This window comes from Ochotona princeps, chromosome 4, assembly GCF_030435755.1.
Source record: "Ochotona princeps isolate mOchPri1 chromosome 4, mOchPri1.hap1, whole genome shotgun sequence".
Classification (NCBI taxonomy): domain Eukaryota; kingdom Metazoa; phylum Chordata; class Mammalia; order Lagomorpha; family Ochotonidae; genus Ochotona; species Ochotona princeps.
Genome location: NC_080835.1, coordinates 97,610,606 through 97,631,191, shown reverse-complemented (window position 1 = coordinate 97,631,191; position 20,586 = coordinate 97,610,606). Strand labels below are relative to the sequence as shown.

The 20,586-nt window shown below is 44.5% G+C and overlaps 1 protein-coding gene across 1 annotated transcript; it reads right to left on the bottom strand.

Moving 5' to 3' along the window:
• Positions 1-762: 762 nt before the first annotated feature.
• LOC131480114 (ATP-dependent RNA helicase DDX25) lies at positions 763-19,292 on the bottom strand. Its single transcript, XM_058662571.1, has 12 exons — positions 19,149-19,292; positions 18,495-18,561; positions 18,228-18,269; positions 17,650-17,785; positions 16,854-16,946; positions 16,644-16,746; positions 14,471-14,585; positions 13,543-13,720; positions 7,377-7,614; positions 6,013-6,175; positions 2,935-3,123; positions 763-1,051 (listed from the first exon to the last, which is right to left on the bottom strand). The coding sequence occupies exons 1-12, from the start codon at positions 19,209-19,211 to the stop codon at positions 990-992; spliced, it is 1,449 nt and encodes a 482-aa protein (XP_058518554.1). The 5' UTR covers positions 19,212-19,292; the 3' UTR covers positions 763-989.
• Between the last annotated feature and the right edge of the window lie 1,294 nt (positions 19,293-20,586).

The following is a 20,586-nucleotide window of genomic DNA, read 5'->3' as shown; positions in this document are numbered from 1 at the left end:
CCATGATGGACTATGTCAATCAGCGGATTCTTCAACAACCTCATCGTGCCTGGAGTGGCGAGACTGGCAGCGATTCATAACTGGAGAAATATCAAAACCACTTGAGCAAGGATCTCAGAGCATGCCCCACATCGGGGACCTGGGGTGGGTGGGAGACTGGGTGGGGCTTCTCCCTTAATATTCCCTTTACCTCAGATACATGAAGGAAACAATAGGGAACTAATAGTCTTACCCACTTTCCTACAGCCCTTGTACCCTTTTACCCTAGTCAACAATGTAAAGATTGTCAAAAATAAAAAATGTATTTAATATTTAAAAAAAGCCTCTAATAAAACCACATTTTCCAGAGACTACAAAATAAGTAATGGAGACTATCATCTTTAATGTGAAGACAGGGAGAAGCACAACAGAAAAGTATTCTGAAATTCTGTATGTCACTTGACATTAAAAATGTAAAATGCCCTCTCTTCTAACTTGTTTCACATTTTTGAAGATTTTAAAGATTTTATCCTCACCTAGGAATGTGTGTGCACCAAGAGAAGAGGGTGAAGGGGTGGAGGCGGCGAGGCATCAAGGGCAGGAAGGGGTGCCGAGACCTGAAGACCTGAGCTTTCTTGGTTGGCCTACTAGCTCAAATTTCCAAACCAGCAACGTTCTACTGCCATCTAGTGGTACTGTAGGATCCTCACAGGAGACAGTGCTATAAATACATAAATCCCAAGTGGACAAGTAGACCCAAGGAGACATTTATCTGTGAAAAGATTAGAGTAAGAAATATCTTGGTTTTTTATTCAAAAAGGTCACGTGCTTCACATCAACCTGGTTTCAGAAAGATCTCAAGTCTCTGAACAAATACCATGACTATGCCATCTTCAAAAGTTTTTTGTTGAAAGAGCCTCAAACATTGAAAAAAAAAAAAATTACCTTCAAAACCCACGGGGACATTCTCACTTAAACTAGGATATTTCACAAACAATAAAGTTCTTTCTTCAGTATTCAATCTTTTCAATCTCATCCATGTCTTCAGGGTCCAGCTGCTTAATATTTCGGTCTGAAAGAACAAAAGACAATAGAAATAGTCTTAACCTGGATCTAAGGGGAACTTCATGTCACCTAATTTGGAATTTAAGATAGCAAAACCTCTGGAAATAATTGTTCCTGTGACATCCTGCACAGAAAGCCATGAGGTGGAACATGAGAAATATATCAAATAACCCAACGGCTCGACTGGCTAATCCTCCCCCTTGCGAGTGCTGGGGTCCTATATGGGCGTGGTTCCTGTTACAGCTGCTCCACTTCCCAGCCAGTTTCCTGGTTTACTCCCCAAATGGCTGCAACGGTTGGAGTTAAGCTGATCCGAAGCAGGAGCCAGGAGCTTCTTTTGGGTCTCCCACCTCGGTGCAGTGTCCCAAAGCTTTGAGCCATCCTCTGCTAACTTTCCGAGGCCATGAATAGGAAGCTGTAAATGAAGTGGGGCAGCCGGGACAAGAACTGGCACCCATATGGGATCCCAGTAGGTACAAAGTGAGGATTTAGCTACTGAGCCATTGTGGTGGGTCTAAACTATGTACAGATTTTTTTATAAGAAAAAAGATCTATTTAAAAAAGATATATTTGGGCCCGGTGCTATAGCCTAGCGGCTAAAGTCCTCACCTTGAACATGCTGGGATCCCATATGGGCGCCAGTTCCAATCCCAGCAGCTCTACTTCCCATTCAGCTTCCTGCTTGTGGCCTGGGAAACTGGTTCACTCCTCAAGTGGTTGCAATGGTTGGAGTTGTGATCTGAAGCCAGGAGCCAGGAGCTTTCCCTGGGTCTCCCATGCAGGTTCATGGTCCTACGGCTTTGGACCATCCTCCACTGCTTTTTCAGGCCACAAGCAGGGAGCTGGACTGGAAGCAGTGTGCCAGGATATGAACCAGTGCCCATATGGGATCCTGGTGTATGCAAGGCAAGGACTTTAAGCCACTAGGCTACCATGCCACACCCCAAAATAATTAGATCTTAAAAAAAAAAAAAAAAGAAACAAAAAACCAACCCAACCAATACTAACTAAAAGAGCAAAGAATATTGAATGCACCTGCCCTTAGAACACACTTATCTAGATACCTTGGGGGCGCAAAGTGTGGGCAGTGACCGTGATGACACCCTAGGGAGGACTGAGGATCCTACACTGCTGTTCTTTCTCAAGAGCAGTCCTTGGGATTCTCTAGCAAACGGTCTGGCTCCTCCTGCTAGCCTCACAGAGAGGTGCTTAATGTACTTCTCTGGAGGGTCAGGGGAGGAGCGACTGTCGACACCCCTTTAAAATAAAGAGTTCAAATGGCATCTGTGTGCCGGGCTGCATCTTCCTGGATAGTGCTCACTGCTTCCAGCAAAGGCTGAGCACCACTGTCCTTGAAGACAAAGATGCTTCTCCAGGTCTGCTCCCCACACACATTGTGGACTTTACGGGAGATCCCAAATCACAAAGCTCCATCAGGGTGCACTTGTCCAGTGCAAGGCCCCTGCCCTGTGAAGACGTGGCTGGAAGAGGGGCTGCAGAGCTAGAATTCAGCATCCATCCTTTATGGGAGAGTAGGGCAGAGATGAAATGAGTAACGAAAGGGGAAGCTGATCTTAAAGGACCTGATTACGTAGCTTACAGTTCACTATGGGACGAGAAAAGCTGCTTTGGATTCCAGAGGGAGTTGCAGTGTGGACAACTGAACTCACATCACTAGTTCCAGCTGATCTGAATGCTTCTCCTGAAGCACCACATGCCAATTCTGTACTCAGTCACCTCCGACAAGCACCCTGGGTCTGGGAGTCTGAATCTCCCTTTGGATGGCATCAGCCTGCCCTTTATGGCGAGCTCCTGGGCCTGAGCTCCCCAATGCCCAACAGCCCTGGCAGCAGCAGAGGCCTGAGCTGAAGCCACAGTGGAAGCACTCACTGAAGTGCTCCTGAATCTTCATCAGCAGGGGCAGTTTATCCACTTCAATCATGTTGAAGGCAAGACCCTTCTTCCCAAAGCGTCCTGTGCGCCCTATGCGGTGGAGGTACGTCTCATAGTCCGGCTCCTCTAATTGGTTGACAGGGAGATCGAAATTCACAACAATCGTGACCTGCTTCACATCAATCCCTGGAAGAGGAAAAACACCACAGGGTCCTGGGACATTTTTTGACAGGACACAGCCATTCAGGGACCATGCTTGCTGAGGGAGTTCTTGTCACAGATACAATGTATAAATAGAGGCTAGTTTTATAGGACTGAAATCAGTGCTTTGCTCAGAAAGTTGCTTCCATGCTGTGACGCAGGGTGATAGCACCAACAGACTAAACATGCAGAAAGTACGCACATGCTTGTGTGAATGGGGGTTTCTGTGTGTGTGTGAGGGATGGATGGTGGGGGAGGGTGTGAGGGAGTGAGGGAAGGAGAGGGAGAGGTCTCTCACCAAGACCACAGAGCAGCCACACTCCCCTCTGCCTCTACTGTACCAAGTCCCTAGTAGGCCCCTAGGCCTTGCACCCTTGATCCATTATGAGATCCCAGCTTTGCTGCATCCCTTGATCAATGTGCTAGCAAGGTTCTATTTTCTTAAAGTCACTTGAGAGGCAGTGTGACAGAGAGGGAAAGACAGACAGATGAGTGTGGGCAGAGAAGAGTGGAAAAAGGGAAGGAAGAAGAGAGATCTTCCACCCGCTGCTTCTCTCCCTAAATGGCTGCAACCATCAGGCCTGGGCCAGGCTGAAGTCAGGAGCTAGTAATTCTGTCTCAGCCTCCCCGACAAGGGACGGGGCCCAGTACTTGGGTCATTTTCTGCTGCCTTTCTATGCACCTTAGCAGGGAGCTGGACTGTAAGTAGAGGAGCTGGGGCCAGAACTGCCACTCTGATATGGAATGCTTAACCTGTTACACAACAAGTCAGCCTTGGATCTTTATTAACCTGTGCCTCAACTCCAAACTGGTCTCCCTGTCTCTGAACCCACTCCTATACTCTCACCTAAGACAATCAATACATCAACGTCCAGGGCAGAATGTGTTTACAACCCACCACTCAAACAATTCAAGACCTCAAAGCACCTAAAGTTTTACCTTCTCCTCCCTTGACTCACAAGTACCACACTTCAGTCACAAGATCTGCCCATTTCTCAAACTACAAATTCTCATCCAAGTGAACCACAACTCTTTGAAGTCTAGTGTTGCCTACAAAGTCTTCTCTAACTTGGTGCCTTTCACCCTGCAACACTAGAAGGCTGCCCTGCCAGCTTCCTCTGCAGCACCCTGGGCTCTGTGTAATTTAGGGCAGGGAGGGGAACATTTGGCCTGCAGGCAGTGTAACACCTGTGAAATCACTTGGTTGGTATATCAAAGCAATGGCAGGTCAGACTCAAAATTCAGTAAATCTATAGCAAGCCTATTACTCTTCTTTTTATTTAAAAATGTATTTTGAAATTCAGAGTTAGAGAGACGCAGAGAGAGAGGAGGGGGCAGAGGGAGAGAAGTAAGATCTTTCAACATCTTTCAACAGCTGGCTCACTCCTCAGGTGTCTATGATGGCCAGTGCTGGACCAGATCAAAGCTAAGTGACATGAGTTTCATCTATCTCCCATGTGGGTGACAGGGGCCCAAACAGTTGGGCCATTTTCCATTGCTTTTCCCAGGCCATTAGCAGGGAGCTGGATTAGAAGTGGGACAGCTGGAACATGCACTGGTGCCTATGTGGGATGCCAGGATAACAGACAGCACTTATACCTGCTATGCCACAATGCCGGCAGCAGGTTAGTATTTAAATTGATTATTTTGCATGGCCCACAGGTGATGTTATAATATTCAATGACCTCTGGCAGAAAAAAAAGGTATTCAACCTCTACTTTAGGGTCTAAAGAGTTGTGCTGTCCAGTATGGTAACTGATAATTCCATGTGGATATTTAAATTTAAATAATTCAGTCCCTTAATAATGTTAGTCACACTTCACAGCACAGCACACTTTCATCATTTCAAGCAGTTCCATTGGGTGGCACCAGTTGAAACAGGCAGTGGTGAAGGACCAGTGACTTCACCCTTTTTCAGGCTACTCATCAGAGGACAGATTCCCAATACAGAGGGTTCTCAGCCCTACTTGCTGAACTAAGAATGAACTAGGAAATACAATTTAAGTGTGAAATCCAAGCAGGGATATAAAGACAGATGAAAAAAGCAGGAAAGCTTCTCTTGAAAAAAAAAATAAGACTTTTCTCAGTAATTAAAAGTATAAACATTTAAAAAACTCCTGAGATATTCAACATCATTAATTATTAGAAGAATGCAAATACACACCGAAACGATACAGAACTACATACCTACTACAATGATTAAATTACTAAAAGTCATAATACCAGTTGTTGGCAAGGATACAGAGCAACGGGAGCTCTCCGACATTACTGATGGGAATGCAAAAATGATATAACCACTGTGGGAAAGAGTTTTTCAGCATCTTAGAAAGCTAAACGTACACTCATCATATGACCTAGGAATCTTACTTGCAGGTATCTACCTAAGAGACAAAAACAGATACGTTCCCAAAGACCTGTATACAACTTTTTATTATAGCTTTATTAAAGATAGCTCCAAACTGGAAACAATCCAGATCCCCTTCAATGGTGTAATGCTCCACCTATGGTACATTACAATGGTACATCACGCCACTGGTGTACATTACTACTACAAATAGTACAAAGGAACAAATGCTAACACATAAAAACAGCAGCGATGAAACTCAAAATCACTGTGCTATTTGACTTCATTTATAAGGCATCCCAGGAGAGGCAAAAACTTAGAAACAGAAATATCTTCAGCTGTTGTCAATAATTCTGGGAGGAGGAGACCACAAAACAGCATGAGGAAGTTTGGGGAGTTAATGTTTTGTCCTTTGCATATGGTTATGGCTATGTGACTCTCACAAGGACTTACTGATCTACACACTTAAGAAGAATACATTTTATCCTAAGTAAAATTATATCCCAATACCAGATTTTAAAAACACGCACCTCGAGCACACACGTTGGTTGTTATAAGAACCTTCTCTTTCCCATCTCGAAACCTCTGGATGATGGAAGCCCGCTGTTCCACGGTCAGCTCTCCGCTTAACAAGGACACCTGGTGGCCATCCTGCATCATTTCTACAGTCAGCCATTTGGCATTTCGACGAGTCTGTGTGGAAACATGAGAGCCATTGCACACCCTGTTTTATGAGATTGGCTGCGCTGGCAATGCTCATGTGTCTGGGGCAGTGCACAGGAGGAAGTGAGCTGAGAGCTTCGCTTCTCCCTCCTTCCTTGAGCAGCCTTGCAATGTGCCATGGGACGCTCCCTCTGCCGCTGTGTCTAAGGGTCACAATCTCTCAGTTCGTCACCCGTGAAACGGATATAAACATGTTTCACTTACTTAACATGGTGATAGAATGACAAAATGATTCAATGCAATAACAACAATGACACTAATGTGTGCCAGGCACCCAAATGAAATCTTTACATGTGCTAGGGTCATGTGCATTCACAACAATGTAATGAAACAGTTACTAGTTTTATATGTTTAAAGACAAGAACAAACGTTCCCAAATTTCAAAATGCCGAGTAGCCTGCCTGAAGTCACCAAGCCGCCCGGGCTGGGCACTTCCCATTCCTTTCCCTTTACCCTGCTCTTCTCCTTCCTCATTTCTCTCCCTTCCCTTCATTTCCCCGCTTTCTTTTCTCTCTTTTTAATTGGAAAGGCTGAGTAACAGAGTGAGAAAGAGAGATTTTGCAGTTCCTGGTTCACTCTCCAAGAGCCTGCAACAGCCAAGGCTGGGCCAGGAACTCCATCTGCTCTGGGTCTTCTACATGGGTAGCAGGGATGCAAACACTTGGGTTATCCTCCACTGCCTTCTCAGGCACATTAGCAGAAAGCTGGGACTTGTGTTGGCCTTCTGATAGAAGGCTGTCCCAAATGTTGAACTACAATGCTGGCTCCCACAACTAAGCTTTTATTCTGTGAACACAGTTTCAGTGCTGTCTGTATGCCAGGCAGGTGCTTTAGCCAAAAATTCAAACAGGGTGATAACAACAGTAACATTCTTAAGAATGTTCTGTAAAAGCTTCAATCAACATCAACCTACTAAATGTGGAAGTGTTAGAAGAAACTCCTCTAAATAAGAAGGCTATTTCATATCATATTGTAGATCCCATTTCATTACTGAAACTTTTCAAGTGTCACTCATAAAATACAAATAGCCTCATTTCAGAGCTGCTCTGATAAGTAAACTAGTTAACACATGAAATGGGCTGAAAACACTGCTTCATAAAATGGTATTTATTGTTACTGTTCCCCACGCTCCTGTGCAGGGAAATCTGAGGACACGCTCAGCAGGGATTACCTGACAGAAGATGATGGCCTGGCCGATAGTGATGCCACCATAAATGTTGCACAGTGCTTGGTATTTGTCTTTCCTGTTCTCGCATAACACGTAATACTGTCTGATGTTGTTCAGGGTCAGCTCCTCTTTACGCAACTTGATAACATTAGGATCAGGAATGATTCGTTCAGCAAACTGCCACACCGAGTCCTCAAAGGTTGCTGAGAAGAGGAGCATCTGACATTCGGAGGGTAAAGCTCTGTCAAAGAGAAGGGTAGACAGCGGTCACACAGCCGCTGTGTTGCCATTTTCCTGCCAGCACCTCAGGCCTGCTATCAGCTGCTTTGAGCACACCTGCCCAAGTGAGCACCTGCCTGCCATGGCAAGCTGCATCTTCAAGCAAACAGCCACGTGCCCTGCCCCTCCTTACTGCCAACAACATATATAAATACATGAGTGGAATGCAGAGCTCAGAGCAAAGTTGAGGCATGTGCTTTGCAGGGTTTGAGGTTTCTGGTGCTAGTTTTCTCCTGAGGTGAGGCAGACTCATGGATGCTCTCCATGGTTATAATGTCACACAAAGCTAAAGGGTGACCAGGGAAACAGGCTTAGTATACAAAAAAGAAAGTAAACTGTGTACATTATTTTTATATTGACTACTCATTGTCATAACTTGAAACCTTGGGTTAAATAGAATACAATCTTATTTTCATGTTTTTAAAAGACTTTTCATTTATTTAAGAGGCAGCAAGAAGGCGAGAGTACTCCTATCCCTGGATTCACAATTCAAATGCAAACCCGTGATTGGGACTGAGCCAGGCTTAAGCCAGGAGCCAGGAATGGCATCCAGCTCTTCCACGTGGGGGGCAAGAACGCACTGGAGCCATTACCACTGTTTACAAGGTCAGGTCTGCATCAGGAACAAGCTGGAGTTAGGAGCCACAGCCAGCAATCAAAGCCAGGCACCTTAATGTGGGATATGGGTGTCTTAGCCAACAGCCTAAATGCCCAATTATCTCTCCTCTCTCTGTGTACATTTAATGTGACTACTAGAAAATCTAACATTACACATATGGTTGGACTTACATTTCTACAGAACATCACTAATGTAACTTTGTTTCAAGCTAAAGGAAGAAAAACTGAAAAAAATTGAAGGCTAAATAAACATAGATGTTCTGATTTTTACTTTTCACTGTCTTGAGTCGAAAATGAAAGGGATTTTCTTTGCCTTATTTGACCATTTCATTTTTCCTGGAGTTCTAAATTTTTCATTTACTAACGTGTACACGTAGACTTATTGGTAAGAGCATGACGGTTTTGACATCTGGTTAGGATTATTTTCAGGAGGACGGCTGGCTGAAACTATGTGTAAACATCACTTGGCTCCCCTACTTTAAGCAGCTAGGTATGCAGAATACTAGACATATATTTTGTGTAAGGATTTGTCACTAGAGTATACCCTGAATATAAGACATCAAAGAGAAGAATGCATATCACATGGTAGAACCTTTCCATTCTGCTCCAAAATGCCAGGAACTGGCCAGACTCCAACTGCCACAAAGAAGAAGAGAGATATATCATAGTCCTAGTGCCCTCCAGAGGACAGCCATCCCAAAGGAAGCTTCCCAAGGGACAAGTTCCACTGATGCACACAGAGCTGTCAATTACTACTTAACTCCTCATGAAATGCTAGCCAAGCATGACTAGATGTGCAAAGGTAAGTTCTGCTGTGAAATAGACTGGAGCAAACAAAACTTGGATGATTCACAAATAATGCTGAAAAAGTAAAAAGACACTTGGAGTGAAATCTTCAGAGTGACAACAGACATTCCATCCACAATGTACAGGAAGGAAATAATCAGAGAATACTACCAGATAGAGAGAGCGAAATCACTGTGTTGTTTTAATGACTGAAGGACACACACAACTGCAGCGAAAGGTAAACAAACACACACCATGATGTGCCAGGAAAAGTCTGGGGTTGGATGTGATGGGGAAGGGAACAACAAGAGCCTATCTGCAGACAATCTTACACATTTAGGGCAAGAAACGCAGCGCTGAAAGTTTTTTTATTTTTCCTTCTCCAAAAGCACCAGTGCTCAGCTGAAGAGTGGGTGTTGAGTTGGCTGGCCATACACAGACAGACATGCCTTATTCTATCATTCCCGAGAGCCCTCTGAACAGAGCACAGTCAACATTTCCTCGTTCAGAGGTTGCAAGTAAAATGTCAAGTGGGTGAACAAATGGGGGAAATGTGGATGAGAGATGTCACATCTCCAGCAGGTTAGAGTGCATTCTGATTTTACCAACAGCATGGAAGTGATATCTCAAATCCCAGCACTAACAAAAAAGTTCTTCCCTCTTAACATGCTTTGATTAGCAGAAATAGGGCCTCAAAACATCTTTTTAACTTCTATGAAGTTTTAATAAAACAAAATATAAGACAACATATTTTTCATACCTGATCCAAAAACAAACTAGCCTCTACTCAGTTATCTGCAAATGGAGTAGACAATGCAAGGATAACTTTTTAGCAAATCCCATTCAGGTCATAAAGTGCCATTAAAAAAAAAAAAGCTAAACGCCTTGCAATTTTGTATATAACCTTTTTTCTTAAAAACCAGATTCATGTATTTATTTGAAAAATAGAGTTGCAGAACAAGAGAGAGAGAGAGAGAGAGAGAGAACGCAAGAGGGAGATATTTCACTTGTTGGTTCACCCCTCTAATAGCTGTGGTGACTGGGGCCAGGTGGGGCCACCTTCTGCTGCTGTCTCAGACACTCCAGCATGGAGCTGGATAAGAACTGGAGCAGTCAGGACATGAACTGGCACTACATGGGATGTTTGCAGCAACCTAACCTACTATGCCACAATACCAACCCCTCAAAAGATTTCTAAAAAGGTGGTACGGTATGCTTATCTTTGATACTGAGCCTTTCACGACTGTTTTTCCATTTCTTTAAAACTTGCAGAACCATTTAATATTTCTAACTCTATAGAAATGAAAGGTGACAGCTTCCTCAGCATAAGCTTGTAAGATGACTGTCACTGTTGCTGGCCACTGCAAAGATTAAAAATGCTGGCTGGGGCCTGGCGGCGTGGCCTAGTGGCTAAAGTCCTTGCCTTCAACACACTGGAATCCCATATGGATGCCAGTTCTAATCCCAGCAGCTCCACTTCCCATCCAGCTCCCTGCTTGTGGCCTGGGAAAGCAGTAGAGAACAACCCAAACCTTTGGGACCCTGCACCTGTGTGGGAAACCCGGAAGAGGTTCCTGGTTCCTGGCTCCCAGATCAGCACAGCACCAGCCGTTGCGCTCACTTGGGGAGTGAACCATCGAATGGAAGAGCTTCTTCTCTTTCTCTCCTCCTCTCTGTATATCTGAGTTTGTAATAAAAATAAATAAATCTTTTTTAAAAATGCTGACTGGCCATGGCATCATATTTTCAAAGTTTGAGACAAAAAAATAACCTTCTCCAATTTTGAAATACATTGAATAAGATATTAAGGAAAGGCATCTTTAGAGCCTTAGAAATAAGTTTTTAAGAAAACAAAATGAAAAGGTAATTGTAAGGTGATAGATATATTATTAGCTAGACTGCAGAAATCACAATGTATGTCAAAACATCAAACTATATATCTGAATACATATGATTTTTGTCACTTATGCCTCAAAGTTGAAAAAAATAAAACTAAAGGATAAAATTATAAAATAAATAAATAAAAACATACTGTTGCAAGTGAAATCTTAATTGTTCACACTTAACATTTTTATCACATAGTATCACATTGGACTAATGCTAGTAAACATTATCTTAGAGCAGATATGTAAGTCAAAATAAATTTTACATTTGGCTGTTTTTAGTTGGATCACCACATGAAAGCAGGTGAGGTAGGCTAGTGGCTACAGTCCTCATCTTGCACGTGCCAGGATCCCATGTGGGCTCCGGTTCGGGTTCCACCTGCTCCACTTCCTATCCAGCTGCCTGCTTGTGGCCTGGGAAAGCAGTAGAGGACATCACAAAGCTTTGGAACCCTGCACCCACGTGGGAGACCTGGAAGAAACTTCTGGCTTTGGATCAGTTCAGTTCTGGCCACTATAGCCATTTGGGGAGTAAAAGAGTACATGGGAGATCTTTCTGTCTCCTTCTCTTTGTAAATCCGACTTTCCAATACAAATAAATAAATCTTGTTTTTTTTTTTTTTAAAGATTTATTTATTTTATTACAAAGTCAGATATACAGAGAGAAGGAGAGACAGAGAGGAAGATCTTCCATCCGATGTTTCACTCCCCAAGTAAGCCACAACGGGCCGATGCACACCGATCCGAAGCCAGGAACCAGGAACCTCTTCCGGGTCTCCCACGCGGGTGCAGGGTCCCAAAGAATTGGGCCGTCCTCTCCTGCTTTCCCAGGCCACAAGCAGGGAGCTGGATGGGAAGTGGAGCTGCTGGGATTAGAACCGGGCCTATATGGGATCCCAGGGCATTCAAGGCGAGGACTTTAGCCACTAGGCCACGCTGCCGGGCCCTTTTTTTTTTTTTTTTTTTAAAGAAGGCTACAGAGAGATATTATTGAAATTGGAAATAAAACAAGCATCCAACTGTTCCATTAGATAAAAAGGAAACATTTTTAGGGTATAGATAATATCTGAATAGCTCTATTAACCTTCTCTTTGTAAAAAAAAAGTTTTCCATTTATGTTTTTTTAATAAGCAATAGTGCCTAAAAAATACATACATCTAATATGTAGAACTAGGGTTAAAATAAAGTGTGCATCAGAGTCAGAAACACTGTGAAATACTGATGTTTCCTTCCCTACTGAAAGAAATAACGAGTTTCCTAGAATTGGCATGCACAAATTTTAAGAATGAAAGGATGCACTAAACGTCTAGTAACATGAATTAAAAAAGAAGATGAAAGCATGTCACTGATTACAGAAAATATACTCTAGCATATTGTGGAAATAATCCAAGAAACAGGGTCCAGCAAATATTGAAAACTGTAAAAGAGCAAAGGGCAGAGCCCTGACAGCAGCTGTGTCAGAGGCCTGGAAAGCACTCAGGTCAGACAGCTCGAGAGGGAGGGGACTACAGATCTCCAAGAGAAAACAGAAACGCATTAATTTTTAAAAGGTAATTGACTTCAGAAATGTCACTGACTTATAACATACTTAATGGAATAGCTCAGGAAAAAACCAAAGATCTCTATATAGTGAAGCTATCTAGATGAAAAAAAGGCAATTATCAAATTATAAGAAACTCTGTATTAGAAAAAACACAATTATGATAATGCTTAGCAAAGCAGTGAACATAATGACAATACACTACTACTTAATTATTTATTGAGAGCATCTGATTAATAACTCCATTATTAATATTAATAAAACAAGACTCTTAACTAAACTCTCACAATACAGTCATGGAGAGGTGATACAGGGAAGATGAATGGGAAGTGGCTGACAGTTCTGAAGATCCCAATTCCTACCAACCATAATAGGAAGTCAGCAGTGACTAATATCAGCAATAGCAGTGGAAACACATGATTTAAAAGTGTGAATGCCAGTATCAGAAAAAAGTACTTGGGGGTGGAGCAGGGAACCTTATTTCCTGTTTATAATTCTTATGATACTATTTGAATTTAACATGTTACTTAAAACTAAGTGATACAAATTCCTAAACCATATTGTCTAAATAAGTCTGAGATTGGGATTGGTAACCTAATTTTAAGACCCTTGGGTGATCCCACTAGACAGGACAGGAAAAGGATATGCTTTATTTATGAACCAGGTACCATGTCAGGACTAGACCATCACTCTCCTGGTCCCAGGTGATAGTATTCTCTGCTCTGTCTAGTTATCTATTGGATCCTCCCAATAGTCTTCTCAGGTTTGAACAGAACCTCTTCAGGATTCTGCTTAAAACAGAAAACACTACTGGAAAACTGTGTAGACTCATGTAGATTCCATCTGCAATGTTGGATTATAACGCTAAAGCCAAGAAGGGGAAGATGCTGGAAAACTGTGGCAATCCAAAGACCCTACGAGCTAGTGAAAACAATGAAGACTTGGATTTGTTTTAGAGGCAGAGGTGGTAAGGAATTAAGCAACAACGATAGTTAGGAGCAGTAGGCAAACGGCACTGTTCACCAAGACAGAGACCCAGGAAGAAGGGATGGCTCTGAGTTACCTTTGAATACGAATACTCTGATCTGAGAATCCTTGGGTGTCAATCATCACGTCAGCTTCATCCAGGACAAACACACGGATCTTAGTCAAGTCAATTAATTTTCTCTTAAAACACCAATCTAAGACAGTCCCAGGAGTCCCAATGACAATCTGTTTGGTGATCTCAGTGCCTCTGGGAACTAGGAGAAAACAAGGGTCTTAGGCTTTCCTTCAGATGTAAATTGCCTCACTCCAACAGGGCAACACAACAGAAAATTCCTAAGCAAAAGCACAGATTGTAATGATTTTCAAGAGCAAACCCTCAGGGTCATGGTGTTTATGACTTTGTACAGTTTTAGGATAAAATTGCAAATTTCTAGTTTATTTTAATAGACTTGTGTATTTGATTCTAGCTCATGATCATTCAAAAGTCACTTTGTCTTTCAGAAATACTGCACATCTAGGAGAACTACAAATCTTTCCCAAAGAAAAAACAATCTAAATGCACATCAGTTCTTTATATTAAACAAATTACAAAACACTGTGTAAGTAGCCAACAGAATGAATGGTATATAAAAGTCTCCATTTTTTTTTTCTTAAAAATAAATACTCAGTGAAAACAAGCACATTTACTTGGTTAGAGCAAGTCAAAACAAAAGGCAAGAAACAAAGGCCAAGGTCCTGTTAGTAATATTGCTATGCTGAAGTCTGGTGGGATAGGAAGACTCACTCCTGTCTTCTAACTGTTTTGAAGTTTCTCTGTTTAATATGAGAAACACTGAGAAGAAAAAAAAAATTCTGCACAAAACAGTCTAGTCTCACACAAATACAATAGAAACAGGTGCTATTAATCTCCCACTTTAGAGAGAGCGATGAGAAAGCTGAGAAGCCACACTGCTGTTAATGGTGAAGCTGCCATTTTTGGGCAGCAATGGCTTACTGGTACATACTTCGATTCCCTCGAATGGCATACATCACTTGAACATCCAAGCAGAATTTTCCCATCTGCTCGACCACACGACCAGTTTGCAGAGCCAGTTCATAAGTAGGAGCCAGGCAGAGGCACTATCAGAAAAAGAGGGCAGGAGAAAAGTTTATACCAGCCATTGTTCAAACTTTATAAAAGTTCTACAGGGAGAACTACAGAAATCTAAATGGAGACTTAGGAGCTCCTGGTAGTTTGTAAAAAATAACACTGACTTGATATGGAAGAGTAGAGCATGCTGTTCCTGGAATTGTGAGTTCAGACTGCTGGTGCTGGAGATCGAAGTCAAACTCTGCACTCTACAGGCAATGGTCCACGAGTGAGCAAAACTCGTGAGCAAGACCAACGTTGAGGCTTGTGAACAAGGGTCCACAGTTGGGCAATGGTCCAAGGCCACAGGCCAGTGTGCTCTGAGACATCCTTGAGACATGCACTTACTGACCTCTACACTTGGGTCCCGCTACTGCTTCCTGATCATCAAACACTGGCTGGTTAACAGCAATATGGAATATAACTAGCCACATTTGTGTCACATTCACTGCTGTAATCTGATTCCCAAAGCACCTCAATAAAAGACTGAGGCAGTGAGTCTTCTAGGTTGATCTCCTTCCGCAGAGAAGGAGGCTTCCCTCTGGCTGCCCCCTTTCATAGTTTTTTATCTTTTGTCTGTCTCATTTCCTACTTTCTCAATTACAGGTTGTTCCTCCAACTCTGGTCATGCTACTGTGGGCAGTGGTAAACTGGAGATTTAGGTTGAGTGGTTTAAATTGAATATACTTTAAAAGTTAACATGTTCGAGGTGAGTGCCAAGTAACAGAGGGGAAGGGGCAGGAACATGCAGGAACAGCTAGCCTTTACTTCTTTTCCTCTAAAGTGTTATTCAGACACACACATTCCTAGTCATCCTTTTTGGTGTGGGATTGATGGGATGTGAGAAGGATGTGAGTCAATGAGAGAGAGGGAGCCAAAGTCAGTTATAGCCTGAGCTCAGTCTGCACTGCTTCTGACCACCAAAGGTCTGTCTCCTTCCAGAACAGTCCCTGCTTGATCCACTCCATCTACATTTCCTATCTACCTCCCTACCAACCAACCTCCTCAGAAGGATGTTCCAACTAAACATGGTGATGCTGGCTGGTGGAAGAAACTGGTGGCATCTAATCATTTATGTGTTTCCATCAGGGATCTGTGATGGAGATGGAAATCAGAATGCCAAAAAAATTTTCCAGGCACTTTTAAACATGTGCTCAAGCACAACTTACCCGGAAGAACTTTCACTGATACTACCGAGTGTCAAATATAATGTCACTGAGCTTGTCTACAATGTACAAGGTCTCCCATGCCTTCTGTGCCCAGAGCTTATCTTGTTCATCACAGGGGGAGCTTGCTAAGAGAGCCCTTGTGCTCCTTTACAGCATTTACTTGGTGCATATGGGACCTCAGCTTGTCAAGTGAGTCAGAAAGTGCATCTTGGATATTTTTCACATGTGAAAACTAGGCTAGCAGAACCATGTTAGTGGGCGTCACACTGTTCAGTCACTCTGCAAATGCAGCAAAGATGCTCCCTACCTAAGCAGCAGCTCCCTTTCCTGCTAAATCGCCGAGGGGGAACAGATGAACTCTTGGCTCCACAGTTATATGACAAGCAAATACCACATTCCTGCTTTATTCTAAGAATACTATTAAAAATGTATATTGTGTCACTGAATCTGTATGATAATCCTATAACCATCCATCCATCTATCCATGCATTCATGAACCCAATGTTTAATGAGTGATTTCTACACATTGGGCACAATATTAGGACTCAAGGGTGAAGAGAACAGCTAAGATCTATTCATTCTGAGGCACTATCATTCGTTGCCTTACAGACAGGGTAAAAGATCCAGATTCACATACTTGCCTGTGACACTGGGCCAATAGGATGAGTGGCTAGTAAGTGGAATTTCTAGTTGGACTGTAAAACTTGTGTTTTCTACCTCGGCCCCATTTGGTTGTCCAGTGCTCTCTGAACTTACAGAAGAATGTCTATCCCAAGCATGTCAATGCAGTAATCACAAAATTTCAGTACTATCACCTATCACCAAGACACGATGGCATCCTAAGGAGTCCCCCACCCCCCGCCACCAGTCTTTCCTTACCTGAGGGAATAGTTCCAGTGCATTCACTCTGCTTAGCATTGCCAAGACAAAGGCAGCTGTTTTCCCTGTTCCAGACTGGCTCTGGGCTATGAGATTCTGGGGTCTGCAGAAGAGAGGAGACCACTAGACATAAACCAATACAATAATGCAGGCATGAATTGAAGAGAATAAAAATAACCAGGTTAGAATACAACCACACTTGAAACTCACGGATGTGCAAGCATCATGGGGAGTGCCATCTCTTGGATTTTGGAAGGTCTGTTAAATCCCATTGCATAGATCCCTCTTAGTAACTCTTCTTTTCTGTCAAAAACAAAACAAAACAAAAAGCCACCTAGAGCCTGGGGTTGCTAAGCAGCTTCAAAAACAGCTTCAGAAATGTACACTTGAAAGGTGAATTCTAAATTAAGCCACTCTGCAACTGAGCTTTAAAGAGTTAGAAACTTTTACTCACACCTCAACTCCTAAACAGTGCAATCATGCCTGTACTGCTGAGCCCTTAAACTACCGAGTTATGCTACAAGCCCAAGCTAAGTATGGTGGTAAGGGTCCAGGGCTGAACTTCGTTTCAAACAAAGCAAAAAAGAAAAAAAACCTACTAAGAGAAGTATACCAGTTTTCCTGAAGGGTTATCTTTTCTACATAAGTAGAAAGTAATTTGACATACACTGTTTTTTTTTTTCCACAAATGGCGTTGATATTTTTCTCATCAATGCCCTTGTATCTGGATTCTGATATGGAGACTAGCAATACGGGCAGTGTCTGTTTTAGTATTCCTCCCTTATCAGTGCAAGAGTAAGTTTGTTTTCTACAACAATGTGCTCATTTTGTTAGGACACTCAGGTATCCTAGTGTTCTTTGAGCTGTAGTTCAGCTGGATGTAATATGTATACGTGATTTAGGGGAAAAAAAGGCAGTTCTGATGGTTTTACTATTAGTAGGTTAGCTTTTTCCACGTTGTGCTTTCCAGCATTTTCTCTTACAAAAAGAGCTAAAAAATACTCACAGTCTCAGCTCTTCAAATGTCTTTACTGAATAGAGTGGAGAGCTAGGATCCTTCTGTAAGACTTCAACTCGGTGACTGGATTCTACCAATGACTGACGGATTAATTTGTTTAAGAGTGAATTAGCTGCCAAGTCCACTTCAAAAGTAAAAATAAAAGGAAGGAACATTAATATTACTGAATGGCCATCTAATAACCTGCTTTTCCCGACCTAGTGATTGTTAAGCAAGCAACTGCCTTTATTCCCATCTGTCATCTTAAAGGTTCTAGAAAGAGCGACATGGCATTCAGAATACTTTATTATCTGCTGTGACACCTCAGGTAAACCTGTGTCCATCTTCATGAGACTGATTATTCCATGTCGGATGAAAATTTCAATCCATTAGTTATATGCCCCACTTCAACATCTATAAAAGACCCATATACTTCACTTCAAAGTTTTGTGTGTGTGTGATATTCCCAAGTGAAAAAACACACAAATCCTGTGATTTTCTGGTGGAGACTGATTATTCCTTCAGCTGCAAAAATGAGGATAAACTGAAACAGAATGTTAACAGACATGCGCAAACTAATCTCCTACCTATATCATCTTCTTCATTTTCATCGATGTTAAAAGAATCATCTAAAAGGAAGAGAAACAATGACAGTGAAGACAGGGGCACGCAGTGCAAACTTCCTCTGCTCTACACGGTGCACACTGGCAGGAAGAGTCCTTTCATGGAGTAGGGAATGATCGGGAAGGGCTTTAAACCAACAGAACCAAGGCATTTCAGTAGGCAGGGGCATGATGAAGGCAATATTTTGAGAGTCAGTTAAAGCCAATCTACTTTACTCTAACAGCACTCACCTATGCCTGGGGCTGCAGTATTCCTAACACCATGAAGGTTCTTCTGGGTGTGGATGAGGTTTGAAAACTATTGAAAGACACAAATTTCAACCAATATTAGGAAAGAGACCATCAAGCAGTGAAGAGTGGTGCTTCCTTACAAAGGGGCTGGAAGGGATTCTGAAGACCACCCCAGCACAGCTTTCCTCCCAGCGTTAAGGGCTAGGTCTCCTGGAAGTGTGGAAGAAGATGGAGGTATCCTCGTTTGGCCAAGTTTCTCTGTAACAGGCCTCCAGATTAAATGTGCTAAACACTTGTGGGTCACACCACCACCAAGGAGAGGGTGACTCGGAAAGCAAACTGGTTTAAGAAGGAAGCTAGCTTAATGGCCAAGTTGTGAATAACAATAATATTAATAAGACAGTCTCCTTAGGACTAGCAGCTGTTTTCCCTTCTTGGATTTACAGGTGTTTTCGTTTTTGTCTTTTCAAACCAAGGTCTTGCCCTCCCCCCTCCCCGTCCCCCTTCTCCGTGGCCCTCTTCTAGACCCTTCCCACATCTCCCTTCCCCACTTGACACCCCACTCCAAACGCCGGCAGGGCTCGCCCTCCCCACCCCAACGGAGTCGCCCTGGTCTGGCCCCCAGCCCGTCTGCCCTCCCCGGGTGGCGGTTACATGGCTGTTCAGCCGCTCGCTCTCCGCCGCCCCTGCGTCGCCTGCCCAAAGTAACGACGCCATAGCTGCGGCCGCTGCTCCCGCCCCCAGCACGTGCTCCCACCACAGGCGCGAGGCAGAGCCCGGCCCGCCGGCGGCCAATGCCTTCCGCGGAGGACGGGCCTCGGCGCCCGCGCCCACCATCCGCGGCGCCGCGCGCAGGCGCAGAGGGCGCGGGGAGCCCGGACCGAGGGGAGGGGATGCGCGGGCGGGCTGGGGGAGGGGCGAGGCCGGGGGCGGGCAGGGGAAGGGGCAGAGAGCAGGGATGGGCAGAGAGCAGGGATGGGCGGGGGAGGGGATGGGCAGGAAAACGGGCAGAGAGCAGGGATGGGTAAGGAAAAGAGGCAGAGGGCAGGGATGGGCGGGGATGAGGGACGAGGTCAGGGGGCGGAAAGGACCGCGGTCATCCCTGAGGTAATTTGGCTTGTCCCCTGTTCGCACTTCGTAGTAGCGCCTCGGGAGGGGGGCCCGCGGCTGACCTCGGCCAACACTAGCACCGTTTCGGGGCTCTTCGTGCTGCTCTGAGAGTCCTGCTTCCCGTACCTCAGCGTCCCCTGCCCAAGGAGAGTCGGGCGGAGCGCCTGTCTCCCCGCCCGGTTCCGCCTCCACCCTGCAAGAGGTAAGAAAGGCCAGCGAACTGCGAGGACACAGTGGGCGTCGGATCCGACTGATGGAAGCAGAGCTGCCTCAAGTTGCTCTGCTCTTGTGCTAGGCACCTGCGGCGTTCCCACCTCCAGCACTGTGAATCGCGGCCCCTGGTTGCTGCAGCCGGAGACTTTTCGGCCGGGCCTCTACCTCCTGCGTGCACGGGCACCACCGGGGCTCGATCCTTTGCACTCCCAGGACCCCGTCTTCTCCCTGGCAGCTGGAGGCTGGGCATGCCGGCCTTCGGGGCCGCGACCTCTCCGTGGTGCTGAAGCCTGCGCTCCAGCCCCGCCACTCCGAGCTCCCCTCCGTCCCGCGGACACCACACTTCCCCTCAGACGCCACGTTTGGGTAATAATAGTAAATGCTTTTGTCTTAACGGCATTTGTCGTTTAACCAGGTACAAAATAGGTTCGGGACCTCCAGTCTCAGCTTTCGCTCAAGGGTGGCCGACTTTTACAATATAACCTCTTGTCTGTTTTAGCGCGGCACTATAACGTCTGCCTTTGTTCTTGTATTGCCACAAGCTCCGGATTCTGCGTGGTCGGAGGCCCAGGAGGGTGGCTGGCAGCAGAAACATTTAGGGCTGGCTCGGCGTTCGCGCGACTCCATTTCCACCGCCGCGGGACTACGCGTCCCAGGAGGCTCCGCGCGCACGCCGGCGGCACGCAGTGACGACTTCCGGCCCCGGCCTGCGGCGTGGACGGCTTCGGCAGGTGAGCGTGGGCTCGGCCGCGGACAGCTCTCTAGGGTG

Excerpts from the sequence above, each read along its gene's own strand:
- LOC131480114 (XM_058662571.1), bottom strand. The coding sequence starts at position 19,211 with ATGGCGTCGTTACTTTGGGCAGGCGACGCAGGGGCGGCGGAGAGCGAG. Across the intron at positions 18,562-19,148 it reads GCGAGCGGCTGAACAGCCAT|TTTTCAAACCTCATCCACAC; the intron begins GTAACCGCCACC and ends GTCTTTCAATAG. Across the intron at positions 14,586-16,643 it reads CACTGGAACTATTCCCTCAG|TGCCTCTGCCTGGCTCCTAC; the intron begins GTAAGGAAAGAC and ends TTTTTCTGATAG.